General features: G+C 38.5%; 1 protein-coding gene across 4 annotated transcripts in view; it reads left to right on the top strand.

Moving 5' to 3' along the window:
* LOC128700877 (DNA (cytosine-5)-methyltransferase 3A) overlaps window positions 1-18,777 on the top strand; it is a 134,787-nt gene that overhangs the window by 53,657 nt on the left and 62,353 nt on the right. For all 4 annotated transcript variants that reach the window (XM_070104733.1, XM_053794346.2, XM_053794345.2 and 1 more), the window contains 3 exons: window positions 9,161-9,208; window positions 16,187-16,251; window positions 17,091-17,241. In XM_070104733.1, the coding sequence (XP_069960834.1) occupies window positions 9,161-9,208; window positions 16,187-16,251; window positions 17,091-17,241 (264 nt within the window). The remainder of the gene's footprint in view (window positions 1-9,160; window positions 9,209-16,186; window positions 16,252-17,090; window positions 17,242-18,777) is intronic.

The following is an 18,777-nucleotide window of genomic DNA, read 5'->3' as shown; positions in this document are numbered from 1 at the left end:
AATCACCATCTTTGCAGAGGCACTCAGATATGACAGCTTTGATGTCCCTCCAAACTGCCAATATCCCAAAACCCTCCTTTAAAGTGCAGGCATTGTACTTCCCATTTCCAGGACTCAAGTCCGGCTAACCGGTTTCCCTGAATCCCTTCACAAAATATTACCCTGCTCACACTCAAACAGCTCGTCAGGCCCCAAAAACCATTCGATTCCATTCACTCCTATCTAACACACTTATGTACACTTGCTGGGAGTCCAAGCCCCCTCGCCCACAAAACCTCCTTTACCCCCTCCCTCGAACCTTTTTTGGAGACGACCCCTACCCCGCCTTCCTTCCCCTACAGATTTATACACTCTCCAAGTCATTCTACTTTGTTCCAGTCTTTCTGAATGACCAAACCGCATGAACAACCCTGCCTCAGCCCTCTGACTAATACTTTCAATGACTCCACGCCTCCTCTTAATTTTCATAAACCCATCTGCTGACAAATCAACTCCCAAATATCTGAAAACATTCACTTCTTCCATACTCCCTCCCTCCAATGTGATATCCAAATTTTCCTTTATCTAAACTGTTTGATACCCTCATTACCTTACTTTTATCTATGTTCACTTTCAACTTTCTACCTTTACACACCCTCTCAAACTCATCCACTAACCTTATCAACTTTTCTTTAGAATCCCCCAGAAGCACAGTATCATCAGCAAAAAGTAACTCTCATCTGCCATTTTGTATTTGATTCCCCATAATTTAATCCCACCCCTCTCCCCAACAACCCCATCTGTAAATATGTTAAACAACCATGGTGACATTACACATCCCAGTCTAAGACCTACTTTTACTCTCCTAGACACCCTAACCTGAGCCTCACTATCCTCATGAAAACTATTTACAGCATTTAGTAAACTTACTACCTATTCCATATACATGTATTTGAAACATCTGCCACATTGCTTCCCTATCCACTCTATCATATGCCTTTTCTAAATCCATAAAAGCAATGAAAACTTCCCTTTCTTTACCTAAATATTGTTCACATATATGCCTCAATGTAAACACTTGACCTACACATCCCCTACCCATTCTAAAGCCTTCTTGCTCATCTGATATTTAATATAAATGAGGAAAGGAAGAGGGCCCAGAATGCTATCTTGGGAGACAACTAGGTTATAGGTAGGGTGCTAGATGAGGTGTCAATTTTGTCTACAAGATGTTGTCTATTACCGAGATAGGATTGGAAATATGTGCAACTATGCTCTCTTGAGTCAATAGTGGTTAACTCGTTAACTGTCCAAACGTAGATCTATGTTCTTACCGCTAGCTCTCCAAATGTAGATCTACATTTTATTTTTCCTCCCTCCAAATTTGGCACGATGGGCCTGAGATGCCTGGTCAGCATAGAATGGGTCTTAAAACTCAGTGTGCACAGTATTAAAAAAATCTGGGACCACTGAGTACCTTGTGGGAGCACCAGTTCAATTGAGCGCCAGCTAGAGCAAACAGCACGACAAACACCTGGGATTCATTTATGTCATGTATTATTAACATTCCCATTTTAAGAGGAAAGTGATGTTGACCCCTCGTTTAGTGGCTTTGAGGTGGATGTGGCCACAAGTGGTCAAGGAAATATCAAAAACCTCGATAATAACCTATGTGTAACATTTGTGCAACACCCTTTCAATTTTGGTACCACTGGTAGTGTCATCCTTCCAAAATGTCTTATAACCTATGCCCTAAATAAAGAGAAACAATTCTGGAATGTGTAATACGTGTTCGGCAGGCTGGCTGGCTGGGGGGTAGGGATGGCTGCTTGGCTGGCCGGTGGCTGGCTGGCTGACTGATTGACTTTAGCTGTCTCTATCTTTGTCTCTGTCTGTATCTATATCTGTCAGTCTCTGTATCTCTGTCTAGCTGTCTCTGTCTCACATGTACACATAAATACAATTATACATAGTGCAAATTTCCTAGGATAACCCAGAAAATCCTGACAAAGTGCTATACTATGCTTGTAGATATAATGCATAGTAAGCATGAGTGGCAAATAATACGTATTTACTCGTGCTCAGGAACCAGACGTGATGACGCAGTTGTGTGTAATACCTGTTGGTTCACTAGTGGATCTCTCTGAGACAGAGAGACAAGCAGAGAGACAGAAAGACAAGCAGAGAGACAGATAAGCAGAGACAGATAAACAGAGAGCTAGACAGACAGATAGAGAGCTAGACAGACAGACAGACAGATAGACATGTTTATGTGTAACAGTGAAAACAAATAAAGCCAGGGTCATGGACGCTCATCAGATGTCACCACTGCACTGTCAGCAGTGGACTAACACTGTCTTACATCATGCTTCAAAGGTACTAATTATTATTAATAACATGACTCACGAAATCGTAATGACACGATTACAAACAAACCATACCACGAGCGGGGATAGAACCAGCGATCATCTCCGATCGCGGGTTCTATTCCTGCCTGTAGTATGGTTTATTATTATTATTATGTACTCCCATGTATCCAAAACATTGCTGGGACCTATAAATACTGTACTTTGTAAGATAAGATAAGATAAGATTTTGTTCGGATTTTTAACCCCGGAGGGTTAGCCACCCAGGATAACCCAAGAAAGTCAGTGCGTCATCGAGGACTGTCTAACTTATTTCCATTGGGGTCCTTAATCTTGTCCCCCAGGATGCGACCCACACCAGTCGACTAACACCCAGGTACCTATTTGCTGCTAGGTGAACAGGACAACAGGTGTAAGGAAACGTGTCGAAATGTTTCCACCCGCCAGGAATCGAACCCGGGCCCTCCGTGTGTGAAGCGGGAGCTTTAGCCACCAAGGCAGGTGAAAATGTTCACCTATCAGTGTGTATGTGACAATTTGAGTACAATTTCAGTACCTAATATGTATCAGTGTCAGAACAAAGATTGGCTATGAAATAACAAGAACTAATATAAATTGTAATTATCAAAACATAAAAATTATATAAAATAATATAAAAACGAGAAAAAAAAAGGTACTGTATATTGGCAACACTTCTGCAAGCAGCAGGATTCGATTTTACCATCAGGTGAGCATCCAGTGCCAACTTCGTGGTCTTATTTCTCGGTAAGTACTGTTCCTAAATTTTTTTTTTTGGTCTTATTACACATAAAATTACCCTCTTCAATTAAAAAAAAAAAAAAAAATCAAAATATTCCGAGCGCTGGGCAAGAGACCGTAGATCTACGTTTGGACAGTTAACGGGTTAAGCTTGAGTAGGAGTGTGCTGTGGTCAACATTATCAAAAGCTTTTTTGCAGATCAGTGAAAAATTAAGTAGGATTTGGTATTGTTCTCTTCAGCACTCTATTATTGCACCATTAGTACTCGTTTTTGGCTGAATCCAAAATGACAAGAAGTATATTGTGCCTAGTCAGGTAGGTGCACAGTTGTTTGTGTACAGGTTGGCCATCACTAATCTGGCATCATTGTGGCCTGTAGTGTGCCGGATTAGTGAGTCTGCCGGATTACAGAGTGGTTAGGTTAGAATACACTTAATTAACTTATCAATAGAGACTTTCTGCTACATCTTCCTCATTTTCATCACTGCTTTTTCCTCCACTGGCTTGCTGCTGTGGATTTACAACTATGTGCACAATTTCTGAGTCAGTATAATGATGAAATTTGAAATTATGCTAGCAGAAATTAGTGCCGGATTACTGATGGAACCGGATAACTGATTACCGGATTAGTGATGGCCAACCTGTATTAATTTCTAAAATATTTTTGATAGTAGTGGAAGATTAGAGATTGGGTTGTAAACATATTTTTGTGGATGGGTGTTACCCTGGGCCATCTTGAGAGCATCTGGAAAGGTTTGCTCTTCAAGTGATTTGTTGGAAAGTATTGTTACAGTTGGAGATTATACTTGTGCAACTGTTTTTGTAGATTATTTTCGGTAGTATTTCATGTGCACTACTACATGTATTTTTAAGTGATTGTATTGTTGAAGCTATTTCTACAGGGTGGTAGGAGCCAAGTAGAGAGAATTAGAAAATTATTATTATAATAAAAAAAAAGAAGTGCTAAACCTGCAAGGGTCATACAGCACCGGTCAGATATTTACTGATGTAGACTTGAGCTTCAGAAATGTTGATTGCAAGATTAATTCCCACTGTAGCAAAGAAGCTATTATTTGTTATCAGTATTGATGGGTGAGAGGGTTGGGAGTTCATTTGCCTTACAGAGGATTATTTGTTCCTTGGAGATGTTTTTTTTTTCCAAGAATTTGGGAGAGGGTTCTCCAAGTTTGTTTTAGTATATCTCCTTTGGAATTATTAAATCTAATGGAATAGTAATCTTGTTTCATTTTTCTGGTATTACTTGTGAGGGTTGTTGAGTATTTTCCTACTATTTCCTTAGAAATGAAGCCTAACCTGTACTTACTATCATGTTTCTTATCTATTGATCAGAGTAAGCCTCTTGTGAGCCTTGATTTATTTTGCCTTTTGCTCACAAAAGGCCTACTTGGATCAGTCGACAACATGATAATGATAAGTACAGATTAGGCCTCATTTCTAAAGAAAGAGTAAAGAAAAACTCTGCAACCTTCATAAATATTATTGAAAAATCAAAACAAAACTATGCTTCCACTAGAGGAAGAAAAGGACGACTTGTTACCAGAGGGTTAGTAACCCAGGATAACCTAGTACAGCCAGCCATCAGACTTACTCTTTTATTATAAGACAGAATTGTCTGTCCTATCATCTGACCGCTAAACAGAGAACATTTTTTTTTCCTCAGTCCACAAGTTCAACTTTCTTTCTTGGACCCTGCTCATAAGACAATAAGAATAGAGAAGCACTGTAGTAGGTCCTTTTCAAATCCAACCCTTCTCACTTCTACCCTATTTTTAAAGTTACCCAAATAATTGAAGCTAATAGCTTTAGTAGGTTTAAAAATAGGTTAGAAAATACATGAGTGGGTGGGAAGACTGATAAATGATGATTCAAGGCCTCCCCTAGGAACAACAGCTTCACCCTCTAGTGTGGAGGGAAAATGTCCTACCGCTCACTGACCGTAAGTCTACCAGCAGTTACTGCACGTTCATAGGAAACAAGTGAGTGCAAACTGATGTTACTGGGGTCACATTATCCAAGGGTCTCCTGTAATACCAAATAGTATGTGTACTAAATTGTTCAAATTTGGATAAATTTTGCAGTGCAGAGATTCTCTTTAATATAATGTATCTCTAGTCTGGTTAATATTGATATTCATATGAAAGAAGGTCAGAATGGAAAAAATTTGGTCAGAAGAGGGCTATTGAGTGTACGAGTACCTGCAGAATACCCTTGGACACTTGAATCTATTTACAGGATGCCCACCAGTAAAAAATATTGGCTAATCAAATTGAAAAAAAAAAAAAAATCCACAAATTTGTGATGATGACTGTAATGATAAACACTTTGGTTTGAAAGACTTTTTGTGTGTGCAGAAATTTTGACTCAAAATCTCACATTGGGAAATACTGGTATATTGCACTCGCAGACATGCTGGTAACTGCGTGTGCAACTCGTATGATGGAAAGTGACCGGGAGACCCTGCATCCTGATGGTTGTGCCAGGGAAGTCCAACCAGGTATTGTTCTTACCTGCAAAGTCATAGATCAAGATAACTGTGCACTGCTGTGCATTTAATTTTGTACAATAAAAATATGTACAGTCTAACTCCCAAATTCGCAAGGGTTACATTCCTGGAAATCTCGTGAATCTGGAATTTACAAATGATACAAAATTCTGTTTGCATAATGAAGTTTGCTTCAGGTTTGAGCTCATTTGGTGTAAGAGAGAATATATCTCTAGATATTGCTCTAATCTGATTAATATTGACATTCATAAGAAGAATGTCCAAACTCAAAGATTTGGGAGTGGGAAAGCCACAGAAAACTTTGGAAAAAATTTCCTATAATTAGATTTCAGTTTACAGATTGTGCTCTAAACCCTAAAAAAGTCTACGAAAGAATTCATAAACAGTCGAAGCCAATTGCAAGATTCCTTTCAAGTAAAAAAATATTATATCTTGCAAATTACGAAGCTCATGAATTTGGGGGTTTGCCTGTAGTACACTTTAATGAATCTTCACTAATGTGACTTATGATTGCATTTAAAGTACATCTTTAAGCATTTATATAAAGCACTGTTATTTCAGATATTTGATTGGATATATAGATGGTAGAGAATACTGAAACATGACTTGAGATTCCTACATTTATACTTAACTTGTAGTTTAGAGGAGAAAGTGGTCATCTAGATTGTCAGCATTGGTAATTCATCCTGAGTGATCGCCCTACGATATTTTGACGACTTGTACATTGATAACAGCTGCCACTCTAATATTTCATTTAATAAGGAAACTTGCCTTTTTTTATGCTGTGCACTGGATCATTAATTTTGACAGGAAAGCAACCCATGTATAGTAAAGGTTTGTATGTACCCATCCTGTAGCATGTACATAATGTGTGTTCTGAAACTTGGCTTAACTTATTTATAGACCATATAATTAGAATTTTTTAATTGAATCATTGCCAGTAAGTTGCCTTACAGCCATGGTACTTGTGTTTGTTAACATGCTGCCATATCTGGGATTCAGAACCTCAGATACTTCAATAAAATCTTTGGACTCTGTGCACTAGAAGAACCATCTTTTTCCTTGTATTCCTTGCTTAGTGTGGACTCCTTCAATCTATCCTCAGAATGCTCACACATCTTTGTTCTCTACAATGCCTGTACCAAACTGAGTATGTCTATTATCTTTCTCTGGGCATGTTAACTCACCTTACAGTCATGTTTACAGTCTATATTGTCCATATTGGATTACAAATAGGTTCTGTCATTGGGACAATCTCACTTCAGCAAAGAAATGGGAATACGGTAAAGGATGGAAGGAAGTGGGAGTCCAAACTTAGCAGAAAGGAGCAGGGGGGCCCAAAACTGATATTCTGATAATATTGATACCTGAGATGGCTTATTTAAAATTGTGCAAAGATTTACACATACAGGATGGCCTCACTTTACAGCTTTTCACTAACGCATTGGTTTTCAATTACAGTGGAACTTCGGTTTTCGTTTGTCCTGGTTTTTGTCGAATTCGGTTTTCGACAACTTTTTTCTGTCAAAACCTTGTCCCAGTTTTCGCTCATCACCTCGGTTTTTGTCCGCCGTACCGAACATGTCTGCCTGCTCATGCCCACACAAACCATCCCTTGCATGCGTTCTGAGTCAATCTGGCTTTGTTTCTCGTCAAGTGAACATTACCCTGCACTTTCATATGAAACATATCGTAATAATCCATTTTTTTTTTTGCTTGCTTATTGAGTGCAACTGCTAAATAAGCCACCATGGGGCCAAAGAAAGTTCCAAGACACAACAGAATTGCTTCAGAGGAGGAGGAAGAGAGAGGGAAGAATGTGCCTTGTTCAGTGATTAAGGACATGTGTGCAAAGTGGAGTGAGTTGCAAAGTTTTGTAGAGAAATATCACCCTAACAAAGCTGTTGCAAGCCATGTCTGCAACATGTTCAATGACAATGCCTTGTCCCATTTTAGGCAAATCTTAAAGAGACATCAGATCTCTCTGGACAGATTGTTTATGCGACAGGGGTGCAATAACTCAAGCTGGTCCTAGTGCCAGTAGAAGACAAAGAAGGGAGTAAACCCCAGATAGGGCCTTGATACCTGAATTCCTTATAGAAGGGGATTTCCCTTCCAAACAATAACCTCTCCTCCGTCTCCCCTCCTCGCTGTCTTCCATACGTTAACAAGAGTCTTCAATAAAGGTAAAAGTTATGTTAATTGTACATTTATCCATTTCATTAGTGCTTTATATTGATTTCTCATTGTTTCCTTCCTGTATGTAAAACTATACTTATGCTCTATAAAATGTATTTTTTGTTAATACTTTTGGGTGTCTTGAACTGATTAATTGGATTTACATTATTTCTTATTGGAAATATTGCTTCAGTTTTCATCGAATTTGGGTTTTGTCAGACTTTCTGGAACAAATTAAAGACAAAAGCTGAGGTTCCACTGTATACCTATTTTTCATTTATTCTGACTTACTACAATAAATATATTCACCACTCACTATAAAACAAAAATATTTTAAGGTAAGTAATGTGTATACTGTACATGCATTTTTTAGGCCTAGTTTTACTGCTCACTTAATACATGATAGTGTAAACATGTTATTAGACTTTTAAAAGCATTGGAAAGTGAAATAAAAAAAAGCTATGTTTCACTTCACGATGATTTTCGCTTCACACCAGTAACTCGGAACCAAACCTGCTGTATAAGTGGGGCCCACCTGTACATTCTAATTCAGATTTTTATTACTTTTTATGCAGTACAAAAATAAATCAGCTTGTGGGTCATAGACTGGGACACGGAGACATAGACCCCTGAAACCCTCTCCAGGTATACATGTAATAAAATGCTGTTAGACACACAAGAAAGCCACTAGTATGCATCTGCATGCATTGTATCCTGAATGGTAATGCTGTATAAGTTTCTAAGATTTACCTGTCAACTTTAATGTTAGAAATTATAGATCAGTTTTCCTGCCAGAATACAAAACATTTAAGAGAGCAACATTTAATGTTGCAGTATATGACAGGATGATAGTAGCATAATATGACAGGATGATAGTATAATATGACAGGATGAGAGTAGCATTATATGACAGGATAACAGTAGTATAATATGATAGGATGACAGTAGCATAATATGACAGGATGACAGTAGCATAATATGACAGGATGACAGTAGCATAATTTGACAGGATGACAGTAGCAAAATATGACAGGATGACAGAAGCAAAATATGACAGGATGACAGTAGCATAATATGACAGGATAACAGTAGCATAATAGGAAAGGATGACAATAGCATAACATGACAGGATGACAGTAGCATAATATGACAGGATGATAGCATAATATGAGGATGACAGTAGCATAATATGACAGGATGATAGCATAATATAAGAGGATGACAGTAGCCTGCTGGGTGGTTGCTCTCTAACAACTTATTACCTACCCATCAAGTTATGTATATTTATTGATAATAAATCTAATTTATTGAAACTAAGATTTCATTAAATGGTTCTTCTTTATTTTTGTACAGGAGGAGCTTGAAGATAATGTAATGACGATTGGTGATGACGGAGACCCTGTAAGTTTAATTTCTTAAGTGCTTGTTGTGCATTCTTTTACTCACGAATAATTTTTTTATGCCTCGATTAGTTTTCACTAAAGCATAATTACCTAGAGAAGGAAATATATTCACCAAGTGCTTGGAAGCACTTGACTTATATTCACTGGAGCACAGGTGAGAGACATGCATCATAATCTACACCTGGAAAATCCTAGAGGGACTGGTCTCTAATCTGCACACAGAAATCATTCCCTATGAAAGCAAAAGACTTGGCAGGTGATGCAACATATGCCCAAATGAAGATTAGGGGCACCATTAATACACTAAGAGAAAAAACAGTAAGTGTCTGGGGACCAAGACTGTTTAACAGCCATAAGGGGAATTACCAATAGACCCCTGGTTGTCTTCAAGAGGGAGCTGGACAAATACCTCAAGTCACTGCCAGACCAGCCGGACTGTGATTTGTATGTTGGACTACGTATGGCCAGCAGTAACAGCCTAGTTGATCAAGCCCTGATTCACTGGGAGACCTGGTCATGGACCAGGCCACGGGGACGTTGATTCCCAGAATACTCTCCAGCTAGCCTCCAGGTAGGTAGACCATCATGCTCAGTCTATTGTTATTGCAAAAGTATGCAGATATTGCAATTCAAATTATGTACTTCAGAAGTTCTTATTGATTATGTAACTTCATCTTAAAGCACATTATTATTATTATTATTATTATTATTATTATTATTATTATTATTATAAACAAAAAGAAGCATTAAACCACAAGGGCTATACAGTGCTGCAGGGCAGGGAAGGAAGCGAGGGTATCGGGCGGCAGAAGGGGAGAGGGATGATCGGTTACAGAAAACAGCAGGGCAGGGGATAGTGCGGGGGTAGAGGGTAGCAAGAGATTGAGGTAGAAAGGGCTGAAGGTATCATCATCAGAGTTTGTGGAGTAAGTCAGTTGTTGTCAAAAAGTCAATGAGAGAGTCTGGATGAAAGGTGGGTCCATCAGCAAGAAGGGAAGGTAAAGAGAGAGCAGCAGAGCAAAGACGACAACGGAGGTAAATTCTGCATGCTCGTTGATAAAGTGGGCAGTCTTACAGAATGTGGCTGACCGATACTGGAACCTGACAATTCTCACAGAGAGGGGCAGGGCGCCTCTCCATGAGATATCCATGAGTAAGATGAGTGTGGCCAATGCGAAGGCGGGAGAGAGTAGTCTCCCAACCTCGACACTGATGACAAGAAGACGGCCAGTAACCTATACTCGGTTTAATAGAACAAAGTTTGTTATTGAGCAGAGCAGACCAATGTTGTTGCCAAAGGATGTGAAGGTGGGTAGCTATAACAGCAAAATAGTCTGTGAATGGAACACCTCTATATGATCTTAAAGCACAAAAAGTTCTATTTTTGTAAGTGAAACTTGCTAAAGCTATCATGAGTTCTGCAGTAGCTAGTGACTTAAAACCTTATTTACACCAAATACTATAGTACACTACTAGACATACTAGAGGTGGATATTTGTAGAGGGACATTAATTAATAAAGGAGTAGAATTTATAGTCAAGGTATTGAATATTAAACTGTTAAAGAATGATTGTAATGCTACACAGTAACTCTGTTTTGAGTGGTTGCTTTACTTAGCTCAAGAACAGTTTATATTGTCTGTCTGTGGAGAATTACACACAGTTTTAATTCCATCTCCCATCGTCTTAACCATCAGTGGGGGTTTTTCCTCCTGTTTAATGCTTTATTCCAGTATTTTATCAGTCCATTGATTCTATATACCTGGTGTACACCTGGAGAGGGTTCCGGGGCTCAGTGCCCCTGTGGCCTCATGGTGGATCAGGGCCTGATCAACCAGGCTGTTATTGTTGGCCGAACGCAACCCGATGTACGAACCACAGCCCGGCTGGTCAGGTACTGACTTTAGGTGCCTGTCCAGCATTTTCTTGAAGACAGCCAGGGGGCTATTGGTAATCCCCCTTATGTATGCTGGGAGGCAGTTGAACAGTCTTGGGCCCCTGACACTTAATGTGTTGTCTCTTTTCGTGCTAGTGGCACCCCTGCTTTTCATTGGAGGGATGTTGCATCATCTGCCGAGTCTTATGGTTTCATAGGGAGTGATTTTCGTGTGCAAGTTTGGTACTAATCCCTCTAGGATTTTCGAAGTATATATAATCATGTATCTCTCCCGCTTGCATTCTAGGGAGTACAGGTTGAGGAAATTCAAGCGTTTCCAGTAATATAGAACTATGGTAATTTTTTTTTTTTTTCAACAAGTCGGCCGTCTCCCACTGAGGCAGGGTGACCCAAAAAAGAAAGAAAATCCCCAAAAAGAAAATACTTTCATCATCATTAAACACTTTCACCTCATTCACACATAATCACTGTTTTTGCAGAGGTGCTCAGTACACAACAGTTTAGAAGCATATATGTATAAAGATACACAACATATCCCTCCAAACTGCCAATATCCCAAACCCCTCCTTTAGAGTGCAGGCATTGTACTTCCCATTTCCAGGACTCAAGTCCGGCTAAATAAAAATAACCGGTTTCCCTGAATCCCTTCACTAAATATTACCCTGCTCACACTCCAACAGATCGTCAGGTCCCAAATACCATTCATCTCCATTCACTCCTATCTAACACACTCATGGACGTCTGCTGGAAGTCCAAGCCCCTCGCCCACAAAACCTCCCTTACTCCTTCCTTCCAACCTTTTCGAGGACGACCCCTACAGCGCCTTCCTTCTCCTACAGATTTAAATGCTCTCCATGTCATTCTACTTTGATCCATTCTCTCTAAATGACCAAACCACCTCAACAACCCCTCTTCAGCCCTCTGACTAATACTTTTATTAACTCCCCACCTCCTCCTAATTTCCACACTCCGAATTTTCTGCATAATATTTACACCGCACATTGCCTTTAGACAGGACATCTCCACTGCCTCCAACCACCTCCTCGCTGCTGCATTCACAACCCAAGCTTCACATCCATATAAGAGTGTTGGTACTACTATACTTTCATACATTCCCTTCTTTGCCTCCATAGATAACGTTTTTTTGACTCCACATATACCTCAACGCACCACTCACCTTTTTTCCCTCATCAATTCTATGATTTACCTCATCCTTCATAAATCCATCCGCCGACACGTCAACTTCCAAGTACATGTATCTGAAAACATTGACTTCTTCCTTACTCCTTTTTCCCAATTTGATATCCAATTTTTCTTTATCTAAATCATTTGATACCCTCATCACCTTACTCTTTTCTGTGTTCACTTTCAGCTTTCTACCTTTACACACACTCCCAAACTCATCCATTAACCTTTGCAATTTTTCTTTAGTAGAATCTCCCATAAGCACAGTATCATCAGCAAAAAGTAACTGTGTCAATTCCCATTTTGTATTTGATTCCCCATAATTTAATCCCACCCCTCTCCCGAACACCCTAGCATTTACTTCTTTTACAACCCCATCTATAAATATATTAAACAACCATGGTGACATTACACATCCCTGTCTAAGACCTACTTTTACCAGAAAGTAGTCTCCCTCTCTTCTACACACCCTAACCTGAGCCTCACTATCCTCATAAAAACTCTTTACAGCATTTAGTAACTTACCACCTATTCCATATACACTTTCAACATCTGCCACATTGCTCCCCTATCCACTCTATCATATGCCTTTTCTAAATCCATAAATGCAATAAAAACTTCCCTACCTTTATCTAAATACTGTTCACATATATGCTTCAAAGTAAACACTTGATCTACACATCCCCTACCCACTCTGAAACCTCCTTGCTCATCCGCAATCCTACATTCTGTCTTACGTCTAATTCTTTCAATTATGACCCTACCGTACACTTTTCCTGGTATACTCAGTAAACTTATTCCTCTATAATTTTTACCATCTCTTTTGTCCCCCTTCCCTTTATATAAAGGGACTATACATGCTCTCTGCCAATCCCTAGGTACCTTCCCCTCTTTCATACATTTATTAAACAAAAGTACCAACCACTCCAACACTATATCCCCCCTGCTTTTAACATTTCTGTCATGATCCCATCAGTTCCAGCTGCTTTACCCTCTTTTATTCTACGTATTGCCTCACATACCTCCCCCACACTTACATTCTGCTCTTTTTCACTCCTAAAAGATGGTATACCTCCCTGGCCAGTGCATGAAATTACCGCCTCCCTTTCTTCCTCAACATTTAAAAGTTCCTCAAAATATTCTCGCCATCTACCTAATACCTCCCTCTCCCCATCTACTAACTCCCCTACTCTGTTTTTAACTGACAAATCCATACATTCCCTAGGCTTTCTTAACTTGTTTAACTCACTCCAAATTTTTTTCTTATTTTCATTAAAATTTCTTGACAATGCCTCTCCCACTCTATCATCTGCTCTCCTTTTGCACTCTCTCACCACTCTCTTCACCTTTCTTTTACTCTCCATGTACTCTGCTCTTCTTATAACACTTCTGCTTTGTAAAAACCTCTCATAAGCTAACTTTTTTTCTTTTATCACACCCTTTACTTCATCATTCCACCAATCACTCCTCTTTCCTCCTGCCCCCACCCTCCTATAACCACAAACTTCTGCCCCACATTCTAATACTGCATTTTTAAAACTCATCCAACCCTCTTCAACCCCCCCCATCCCCCCACTACTCATCTTTGCACTAGCTCACCTTTCTGCCAATAGTTGCTTATATCTCACCCGAACTTCCTCCTCCCTTAGTTTATACACTTTCACCTCCCTCTTACTTGTTGTTGCCACCTTCCTCTTGTCCCATCTACCTCTTACTCTAACTGTAGCTACAACTAAATAATGATCCGATATATCAGTTGCCCCTCTATAAGCATGTACATCCTGGAGCCTACCCATCAACCTTTTATCCACCAATACATAATCTAACAAACTACTTCCATTACGTTCTACATCATACCTTGTATATTTATTTATCCTCTTTTTCATAAAATATGTATTTCTTATTACCAAATCTCTTTCTACACATAGCTCAATTAAAGGCTCCCCATTTACATTTATCCCTGGTACCCCAAATTTACCTACTACTCCCTCCACGACATTTTTACCCACTTTAGCATTGAAATCCCCAACCACAAGTACTCTCACACTTGGTTCAAAACTCCCCACGCATACACATAACATTTCCCAAAATCTCTCTCTCTCCTCTGCACTTCTCTCTTCTCCAGGTGCATATACGCTTACTATAACCCACTTTTCACATCCAACCTTTATTTTACTCCACATAATCCTTGAATTAATACATTTATAGTCTCTCTTTTCCTGCCATATCTTATCCTTCAACATTATTGCTACTCCTTTAGCTCTAACTTTATTTGAAACCCCTGACCTAATCCCATTTATTCCTCTCCACTGAAACTCTCCCACCCCCTTCAGCTTTGTTTCACTTAAAGCCAGGACATCCAGCTTCTTCTCATTCATAACATCCACAATCATCTCTTTCTTATCATCTTCACAACATGGTATGGTAATATATAACCATCATAAACAAAAACTTAACAAGTCATGTAATGTAGTAATAATTGCTGGTGGCTCTAATATGACCCTGTCAATCCAGTGACACTCAGCTCTCAAGTTTCCCAAATAGTAATTTTTTCAACCATGTCAGCCATTTTTCACCATGGAAGGATGATCCAAAAAAGACACATTCACCATTACTCATTGAATTTCTGTCTCACTAGGAGTGCATGGAGATTTAATCTGCTATTTATTCAACACTTAGATATCCTTATTGCTGTTTTTGGCAATGAAGATACCCAAGTGTTACACATACTATATCTTACACATCAACTTGTCAGTACTGTAAACTTTCAGCAATTATTACTGCTAGTGAATTAAAAAGCTGTTCCTCCACTGGAACTCTCCTACATAGTGGCCTTCAAAAGACTCAAAAATAATATTAATAACTATAGTTGTCCCTCATTTTATATATGGTTTATTTTAAACATATTTACCTTTAGGAGATGTATTTCTCTTGGCAATCCTGGATGTGTGACATACATTTGCCTTATGTGATTGGTGCAGTTAGAAAACATGTTGAAACATTGCATTCATGACCTGATTGAGCTTAGTTCTGTTACCATGGACTTGGAATGCATTTATTGTATAAAATTAGGGACACTTGTATCTTATCAATGGCTACCTTATTCTCTCCGCTTATCACCAGCTGTGACCTATGAAGTTTACTGAACAATACAACCACTCTAAAATACATAAGATACTGAACATTTTTTTTAAACACATTCACCATCATTCACTCAATCACTGTCTTGCCAGAAGTGTGCTGATATCACAGTTGAGATGGCCCTCTGAACTGCCTCACCCCTCCAGAGTGCAGGCACTGCTCTTCCCACCACCAGGCCTCAAATCTGGCAAACTAGTTTTCCTTCACACTTACACTTCACCAGCACATCAAGTTGTAAAAACCACTTGCCTCCACTCACTGACCATCATGTACATGAATCCTTCACAAGTACTATATCACCCTGGAGGACAGAAATCAGTAGAATTGGTTGATAGGAGGTAAAAGTCAAGGCTGGGAGTTATGACTCAATCCCTGGAAATACTACTAGGCAAGAACAACTAGATGAGCATCATCTATTGCAATACTCATCAGATTCTAAACATATCTAGACATCCTCAAAATAGAATAACTCACATATTGTTCTGAAATACCCAAATATTGAAAATATTATATTTCAAATTAACAGTCTCTAAAATGTTAGGTAAAGGGACACAAGTGCAACTAATGCGACATTTTATTGTGGCAACGTTTCACTCTCCAGAAATTTTGTCAAGCCGTAATGGCATGATAAGGCTTCTGGAGAGTGAAACATTGCCACAATAAAATGTCACATTAGTTGCACGTATCCTTTTATCTAACATATTCTCAGTAATTCTACCAACATTATTACAGTCTCAAATGTTTTACAAAACAGAAGTATTGTGCTGTATGTGGAGGTCCTGGAGAAGTTCTTCTCTGTGATGAGCCACAGTGTGAAAGGTAATGTATACTTTGCATTTGTTATCAATTACCAGAAACCTGATTGCACTAGAGTTAGTATTGTAATAAAATATGAGACAGTGAAATTATTGCCTGCCTTAAATGTCAATAATAAAAATGTTTTCAACAATTCAGAGATTTGCTTCCTGAGGGAAAGAGTGAAATACAGCAAGGTCTGAATTAGTGGAAGCTCAATTAGTGCAAACTTGATTAGTGTAAGCTTGATTAGTACAAGTTTGATTAGTGTGAGCTTGATTAGTGCAAGCCTGACCTAGCTATACCTATGCAGATGTTTACAAGCTAGATAAATTTACTCTGTATTACATAAATTTTAGCAAAGTTTGTTTAAGTTGCTAGGTTAGTTTTGGGTCACCCTGGGTTACCATGCCTTGGCAGGAGGCAACCATTGAGGTAAAATAAGAAAAATATTGTGTATCTGTATTTCATAGTTTTGCTTTGGGGAGGAAGGTGAAACCTTGTGTATCCAAAATAAAATATACAGGTGCTTCTTGACTTATGATGGTTTGACTTACGATATTTTGACTTTGTGATCGCGCAAAATCAGTTACTCTGGAGATGAAACTTAAGGTAATTACCCAGCATGAATGCGACAAGTCCATAACTTATATTCATTTATTTTATTTTCAATACTGGTATATAGTTAGTTACAATAATTACTTGTTTACTTATTCAGTGATAGTAGGTATTTGCTTATTTATTCAGCTTATCTTATTCGCCTTACCATGGATTTGTTGGAACGTTAACCCCATTGTGAGTCGAGGAGGACCTGTATAACATAAAATAAAACGCTAAAATCAATCTTTGTCTGTTTTCCACAGAGTGTTCTGTACAGGGTGCATAGAGTTGCTGGTATCTCCTGATGCTGTACAAACTATAATGGACATTGACCCATGGTACTGTTTCCTGTGTGAGCCCTACCATCCTGACACCCATGGTCTTATCAGACCAAGACCTGATTGGAAGAATAAGGTAATTATATTTATTTTTATTTTTGTACTTTCTGCACTAGTGACATTCAATGCACACCTCATTTTATGCCATATCTATATACACTATACAGGTATATCTCATTAACCCTTTGACTGTCACAAGCCCCTTTCTGAAACTGTCATTCTGTTGCAAAATTTTTTTGAAAAAAAAAATTATTTTTTTCTTGTGAAATAATAGAGAATCTTTTCCCGATGGTAATGACACCAAAAGTACAAAATTTGGTTGAAAACTCATGGAATTACTCTCCCGTGAAGTTAGTGGTCTCGGCGACATATATGCATCGGCGATTTTGCTGACTTTGAGCCCTGTTTTTGGCCAATTCCGTTGTTCCAATTGACCAAACTCATAGTTATTTCTTTAGAACTCCATTTTTTCTATCAGTTGTGTCCAAGAAACCGCCCATCTACCGATTTGAACTATCCAATAAAGTGGTCATAAATTGGCATTTTGGCCAATTTCACGCAATTAAAAAATATGCCAATTTCAAAATAGGGTCAAGAATAAACAATGTAGACATTCTTGACACTAAAATAACATATCCTCTGTTCATTAGTCACGTCTCTAGGCCCCACTTACATTACTATTGCTTTCTATTTTGATTTTTTATTCAAACAAAAATACAAAATTTGCTGTTGTAAAGACTACTGCATTATTGTAAAAATGGTATAAATAACATCAGTGCATTAGTGAAGCATATTAGACTCCCCAGTTGACGTGTATTAGACGTGTGGTGTCATTTGCTTACTCCTGAACATTGGTAAAAATCGAACATTTCCGCTACTTTGAGCTCAATTTCACGGTCGTTTTCATCTTGAAACTAATCAAAATCATCTCTATTTCTGTAATGTTTTCCATTTTATCACATGAGACCATGAAAGCGAGAATACAACGATAAATACTATACGAAAATACACCTCAAATTCGGCATTTTAATCCAGAAAAATTATCAGTTTTTTTTTCTCATTATGCATTGCGTGCTGCAGAATTTTTTTTGTGGTGCACACTGAATTAATCTAAATTTGCCCAAAATGCCTAGCCATGCTAAGTGTTCTAGTGGCCCCCTCTGTAATTAGTATTTTATTACATGTAAACCACACAATAACCAAAATCTGTAAACCCCGCATTGTAATCCTTGTAGAAAATAAACTTTGATTTGACCACACAGACCCATTCTCTCACATGTGGGTCTATCAGCTTTCTCCTGCTTGATTTGAAGCCGCTAGAATTTATGCGTATTAATACGTCCGAAACACTGGCTCGTAAGACGTATAAGACCAAAACAGTCAGAGAGTTAATACAGTGCTCACTTTAGAGTGCTCCGCTAGTATGGCACTTTCCAGTTATATTCATGCTTATTATTTTTGGAGTTTGCCTTGCTCTTAAGATGATTTTTGGCAATTTTTAATTTTATTTTTACTTTTGCATTTTTTAGGCCTGGTGCTACTGTGCACTTAATAAATGATAGTGTAAGCATATTTTTAAGCTTTTATATGCACTGGCAAGTGAAAAAATAGG

The sequence above is a fragment of the Cherax quadricarinatus genome, chromosome 94 (genome assembly GCF_038502225.1).
Source record: "Cherax quadricarinatus isolate ZL_2023a chromosome 94, ASM3850222v1, whole genome shotgun sequence".
In the NCBI taxonomy this organism is placed as follows: domain Eukaryota; kingdom Metazoa; phylum Arthropoda; class Malacostraca; order Decapoda; family Parastacidae; genus Cherax; species Cherax quadricarinatus.
Note: the sequence above shows the minus strand (reverse complement) of the source record. Positions and strands in the feature narration are given on the sequence as shown.